The sequence below is a fragment of the Triticum urartu genome, chromosome 3, assembly GCF_003073215.2.
Source record: "Triticum urartu cultivar G1812 chromosome 3, Tu2.1, whole genome shotgun sequence".
Taxonomy (NCBI): domain Eukaryota; kingdom Viridiplantae; phylum Streptophyta; class Magnoliopsida; order Poales; family Poaceae; genus Triticum; species Triticum urartu.
The window spans coordinates 502,824,253-502,831,287 of NC_053024.1; the positions used below are offsets into that span (position 1 = coordinate 502,824,253).

Below are 7,035 nucleotides of genomic sequence, written 5' to 3' on the forward strand. Positions count from 1 at the left end.
TCACATCATAATTTAAATTTTCTATTTCATACAATTAAATTAACTTAAAACTTTTGTTCCATACAAATAAATCAATCAAAAAACATTCCCATCAGTTTTCACTGTGACGCGTGGGGTATCATCTAGTTTGTAATAAAACCATAGATGCATCTAAGAATGCAAGGATAAGGAAAAATAAGAAGTTTCCGCCAAATAAAAAAGAAAATTAAGAAGAAAAGGAAAACATAACAAGAGGGGAGGAGCAGTGGGCGCTAAATAAAGAAAAGGGGACGGCCCATGTGGCCAGGTTTGGGCGCTAGGGTTTGCAGCGGACGGGCAGAGAGGAGGGCCGTCCGTAGCAAAGCCATCCAACGGCCACCGTGTGTTGTTTGTTGGAGAGGCACTAGTCTGTTCCCTCCGCCGCCGCCGAGCCAGTCCATTCCCCTTCTTCCCACTCCCACTCCCCCCACTTCTTCCGCCATCTATCTTGCCGGAGGGCACTTCGTCTCCGTCTCCCTCTCGTGTTTGTCCATGAATCCGGTTCCGACTGCAACCTGATTCTTGGACCTCACCCCTCCTCTCATCTCAATAAATACCAATAGCACTCCTCCCTAGGAGTACGCCTGTGTGAGATACCACAAGATCCACCATGTCGCTCAAATCCTATCACGAAGAATCGCTGCGTCCTCCGGCCACGGAAGATGCGGCGGCGGCGACGACGACTAAGTGGGACTGGGCGGAAGTCCTCCTCGACCACGTCGCTTACATGGTCGACAAGAAAAACCATACTTCCGCCCCCCTTCGCTTCAAGAGGAACCTCGACGGCAAGGAGGTGGATGTGCAGGTCACCTTCTGCTTCGCCAAGCCGCCTCGCGTCTCCCATTTCTGCTGCCACGCCTACTTCACCGACGACCACGGAGAAGAAGACACCTGCTTGTTCTTCCGCGAGCCTTTCGTGTTCGCCACGGACGGTAACCTTGCCCTCATCACCCTCTGCATCGGGCTCGGCCGTCCCTCCCCCTTCGATACCAAGAAGTGCAAATACGAATACCTCGTCTACCAGGCGGCATCCTCACCAGAGGGGAAGCCGGGACTCACCCGGATCCCGAAATTCCCTGCCCACATGTTGCCGACAACGGGATCCGACTGCATCCCTTCCCGTGCGATTGGTCTCGTGCGTTACCGCAGCAACATTTCCACCGATGCTCACCCCCACAAAGCCCCCTTCACGCCCCCGGCTCCCATCCTCAGCCCTGCCGTCGCTCTTGCCCGCCCCCAAAGTTTCCCCTTTACGCCCCCCACCTCCATCCTCAGCCCCTCCGTCACCGCCTATTCAGACGCCCTGGCCAAGGGTGATGCTTGTGATGCCTACAGAATCGCAGCTCTTGCCTACGACTACTTCCATGATTCTAGCAATAGCCCATATGGTCCATACTACATATGCACCTATGACTCCAAGGCCGAGGATTGGATCCGCAAGCCAGCTGCTATTCCACAGCCGCCGCTACCATCGGACTACATCTGTGACATCGACATGGTCATCACCATCGGTGGCTCCAGCCGTGGCATCATGGGCTGGGTCGACCTCTGGAATGGCATGCTCCTCTCTGACGTGCTCGCAGACCACAAACCCTGCAGACCACTCCGCTATGTCACCCTTCCAAAGCCGACGCAGCCGCAAAATTGGCTGCCTCTTGCCGTTGACATTGGATGCAACTGTCGGGACATTGTCCTTGTCAAAGAGACTGGCATCATCAGGTTCGTCGACCTACAGGTCCACGCCGACCCCAGCATCCCTTGCTCACAAACCCCTTGTGGCTGGACGGTGCTCACATGGACCTTGGAGGGGTTCCACGAGGGTTTGGATTTGGAAACCCTGGGTGATTTGCATTTCCAGCCGGAGCTCGAACTCCATTCTAGTGATATCTCTGGCTACAAGTTGCCCCAGTCTCTCTTTGTTTCCAACCCCATTCTCAGCTCCAACACAGATGGCGTCTTGTACCTCAGGACAAATGTGAGCAGTGCAACTAACAGGAACTCGCAAGTGATTGCTGTTGACATCAAACATAAGATGCTGCTGGATGTGAAGGAATTTGATATGCAAAGACCAAACAACTACATGCGCACTAGCATCTCCAGCTATCTCAAGCCCCCAGGTATCGTACTATCACCTCCCCGTTAATAATAATAAGTATACATTGATATGCCTTCTCAAATTCGTTCAAGATGTAGACCATGACATGAGTTTATAGTTTTATCATCCGAGGACAATCTGGTGGTTATTAATTAAATACAGGTTCATTTATGACTTCAAAACTGACGCCTTTAACTTGGCGACCACAATATTTCCTGTTAACAAATTTCCTTTTCTTAATGGATGTTACTACTACATTCTAGGACTAGAAATTGTTATTGTACACTCTTACCGCGGTGCCAGGCTTAGTTAATTGTGATTTTAAAAGAGAAGGGCAAAGGGTTTCTTTCTCACACCAAAAATCTGTTCTCTTTTGTGCAGTTTCAAACAAGAGTATGAAACGAAGAGCGCCACAGTCTATGGGATCCTCTCGCAAGAAGCCGCAGCAGCAGCCTGCCATCACTAACCCAGCTGAAGGAGGAGAGGTTGATGTCGGGGATGCCATGGACTCACAGTAGGTGGTTTGTTTTAGTGCCTTCGAGGCCCATACCGGCATTATGGTTTCTTGGCTTCCCACCACCTGATAGCATGTATATGTGCGCCTGTGCTTGTGCTTGCTTGATTAATTAGTCAGAATCAGAATTTTATGTAAGGTTATTATATAAGACTAAGTAAGCCTGTATGATGGAGGTTGAGGCTAGGAGACGTTAGAGCTTCCTTCCGGTGCCTGTTTGCTATTATGTTCTGGTACAACCTGATGCCCGTGGTTTGTAATCCCCTACTCGGGTTGTCCTGGAGTAGTTGACTTTCTATTATTTTCTGGAGGTGTTGTTGACTTTCTATCATGTTCTGGTGCAACCTGATGTCCATATCAGGTGCGTTTTGGACCTTATTATGTCAACTACTATCTCTGTTCCTAACTGTAAGATGAACTGCAAAAACATCTTCCATTTAGGAAGAGAGAATGTAGTTGTTTGTGGACCTGTATATGTGTCTTGATGCAACACAAAGATGTTATGTGAGACCTTAGATGCTTCTTGTCAACACAAAGATGGCTTGCCAATATGATTATCTTACGTATTATTCACGCGTCCTGTGCTGCTGGGAATTTATCCTGTGTAGTAGAATGTATCATATGGGTCACTTGGTACAGTGACACTGGCACAGCAAGAGGCAGGGCAAAAAACTTCAAAATGGCTCTTACCTTCTTCCGTATGTATATGAACTGTGGAACAAGTTTTTGGTTGGCAAATTCATTTCTCCTTCTTTGGTTAATTGGTAGTAGTTGAAAATTTTCTTAGTTGTGAATTTTGCTTTCAAAGAGCCCATGTAACTTGTGGTTTTATCAAGGGTCTTCTTTTGTCAATCCTTTTTAGAAAATGTTAATATTTTAAGAAAAACGGAAACTATGATAGCCAATTCAAGACTTCCGGACCTATGACCCTGTTGTTGTTACTCCCACCGTAAAATAATATAAGAGTATTTAGATCACTAAATTATTTCTTTATAGAGGGTATTTTAACAGAGAGGGGTTTGCTATTCTCACGGATTGCTCATATTTAGTTACCCCAGCGAAAGGACAAATTCATAATAATTGATTGCATGTGAACTTCCTCTGTCCCTAGAGTGAGTAGCAATGAGAACGTAGCGGGGCCTTTTTTTGCGGGAAAACTTGCAATTTATTGATCATCAATCATAATAATACAACGAATAACAAAAATAATAAAAATTACATTCAGATCCATAGACCACCCAATGATGATTACAAGCACTGAAGCAAGCCAAAGAGGTGACGTAGTCATCATCACTTCCTTGCTGGAGGCGGGCAAAACTTGTTGTAGTAGACATTCAGGAAGTCGTCGTGCTAAGACCCATAGGATCAGTGCACCAGAATAGCAATCGCCGCCGATGAAGATAAGCGTAGATCGGAAGGATCCAACATGAAGACACACAAATATAGACGAACGAATATCGGATCCAAGCGGATCCACCAAAGACCACCACTGACCGAATCTGGTGAGAACCTTCAGAAACACACCTCCACACGCCCTCCGACGACGCTAGTCACACCGTCGAGGCAGGGGCTAGGCGGGGAGAACCTTATTCCATCTTTAGGGAGCGGCCGCCGCCTCGTCTTTCTGAGCAGGACACAAGCCCTACGTGGACACAGAAGACATCGAAAAACGGAGAAGGGGCCCTCCTGACGGCAAGGACCGAGGTCCACCGCGCCTCCATGGCCTAAGGACAGAGGGGACGAGGTAGACCTGCGGCTCCACCAACAGGAGGCAAAAAACCCTAGTCTCCCTTGGCCTCCTCTTCCTGCTACAACATTTTTTTTTCACCATACGCCTCCCAAATTGGAGCCAAGTTCCATTATATTTGCTCCTGCTGCACCATGTGCAGAATGTTCAATGACATGTTTGGTTACCCGCATTTTACTCGGCCAGGCCCGCGGGGTGCAGTTTCAGGGCATTTGGTTGCTTGGGCTGCACTAAATTCCAGGCCCGCACGAACCTCAAAGCAATCTCGGGCCATGCTGAGTGGGAAGGTCCAAATCGACTATTTTCCCAGAGGCAAGCCCCCGTGGCTGCCACCTGCAAAGTTGCAAAAGCACGGGAGACGGATGTGACACTTCATAAGTCCCATGCGCTCTCTCTCGCCTCATCGCCCTCCCTCGGTTTCACACCACACTCTTCACTCTTTCTCACTGCCCTCCCTCAGTTTCACACCACACTCTTCACTCTTTCTCACCGCCCTCTTGGTTTCTCCCACGACAAGTCCTCGGCCTTGCCGCCTCCTCCCTCGGGTACTCCACCCCCACCACTAGGTCGAGCGGCAACCTCTTAACAGCTATCTGCTCGGCGCCCCCCTTCTACTTTCGACGGACATGATCAAATACAATTGACCCACTGATGATGATGGTTGTGGGAGTGCTTCATCCTCAGAGGCGACGATGGTGGCGGGTAATGCTTCGTCCTTGGCGGCGGCCACGGGAGGCGCATCGGCCTTCCCCATGGTGGGTATATTAACCCCCATTCAAGGGTTATCTCTCCTAGCTCCGCTCCAAGTCCAGGGTACCTCGACGGCGGCAACCGTTTTCTATGTTGCGTGCATCACAAGGACGGCAACGGCGACGTCGAGGGCCTTGGCATTTGGCAGTGCAGTGGTCGGGTCGTCTTTGCCGATTGGTATGCTCGATGGCCGCCACGTGGCGATCCTCGCCATGGACGGGCTCTCCGCGTCCACGGTGCGAGGGTGAACAGGAGGAAGAAGGAGGTCTCTTGATGGGCTGGGTCGGGCACTGTTGAACTAGAGCCCACTACTATAGTAGGACTTAGCTCTTTTCTCTTTATTTTTTGTTAATTTTTTTCCTTTACCGATTTATTTTATTTTCCCATATATTTTTGTTTTACAATATATAAAGAAAGCACCTAAATTAGTGTGACTAATCATACTACTGCCACAATAAATTGGGCACCCAAATAAAATAGTTTAATATTTTATAAATTTTAAAAGGCCTTTAATTAATTGTTTAAGGCAATTTTTTAATTATTTTAGGGCATTTAATTTTTTTAAAAGTGTGGTTTCTCCATCATAATTACTTATGAATTATTTGCCATATTTAGAACATTTTAGTTTTGATATTTGAAAACTTTAATTGTTTGACTTTATTTTAAATTTGATTTTGACCTGGATTTGAATCAAAGTGAGACCAGCAGAGGATTACTGTAGCCTAATTATTCGTGCGTTGATGACCCACAAGTATAGGGGATCTATCGTAGTCCTTTCGATAAGTAAGAGTGTCGAACCCAACGAGGAGTAGAAGGAAATGAAAAGCGGTTTTCAGCAAGGTATTCTTTGCAAGCACTGAAATTATCGATAACAGATAGTTGTGTGATAAGATAATTCGTAACGGGTAACAAGTAACAAAAGTAAACAAGGTGCAGCAAGGTGGCCCAATCCTTTTTGTAGCAAAGGACAAGTCTGGATGAACTCTTATATAAAGCAAAGCGCTCCCGAGGACAACTGGGAATTACTGTCAAGCTAGTTTTCATCATGCTCATATGATTCACGCCCGTTACTTTGATAATTTGATATGTGGGTGGACCTGTGCGTGGGTGCTTCCCTTCCTTGGACAAGCCTCCTACTTATGATTAACCCCTCTCGCAGGCATCCACAACTACGAAAGAAGAATTAAGGTAAACCTAACCATAGCATGAAACATATGGATCCAAATCAGCCCCTTACGAAGCAACACATAAACTAGGGTTTAAACTTCTGTCACTCTAGCAACCCATCATCTACTTATTACTTCCCAATGCCTCCCCCTAGGCCCAAATGATGGTGAAGTGTCATGTAGTCAACGTTCACATAACACTACTAGCAACCCACATGTACCAATCTCATCAAAGTATCGAACGAATACCAAATTCACATGATTACTTATAACAAGACCTCTCCCATGTCCTCAGGAACAAACGTAACTACTCACAAAGCATATCCATGTTCAAAATCATAGGAGTATTGAATAGCATTAAGGATATGAACATATGATCTTTCACCGAATAAACCAACTAGCGTCAACTACAAGGAGTAATCAACACTACTAGCAACCCACATGTACCAATCTGAGGTTTTGGGACAAAGATCGGATACAAGAGATGAACTAGGGTTTGAGAGGAGATGGTGTTGGTGAAGATGTTGATGGAGATTGACCTCCTCTCGACGAGAGGATCGTTGGTGATGACGATGGCTTTGATTTCCCCCTCCCAGAGGGAAGTTTCCCCGGCAGAAGAGCTCCGCCGGAGCCCTAGATTGGTTTTGCCTAAGTTCCGCCTCGAGACGGCGGCGCTTCATCCCGAAAGCTTCTTTCTGATTTTTTTTCAGGTCAAAACACACCATATGGCAGAATATGGGCGTCA

At 47.1% G+C, this 7,035-nt stretch overlaps 1 protein-coding gene across 1 annotated transcript; it reads left to right on the plus strand.

Moving 5' to 3' along the window:
- Positions 1-383: 383 nt before the first annotated feature.
- Positions 384-2,958, plus strand: LOC125544613. Its single transcript, XM_048708358.1, has 2 exons — positions 384-2,135; positions 2,495-2,958. The coding sequence occupies exons 1-2, from the start codon at positions 629-631 to the stop codon at positions 2,629-2,631; spliced, it is 1,644 nt and encodes a 547-aa protein (XP_048564315.1). The 5' UTR covers positions 384-628; the 3' UTR covers positions 2,632-2,958.
- Positions 2,959-7,035: the final 4,077 nt, after the last annotated feature.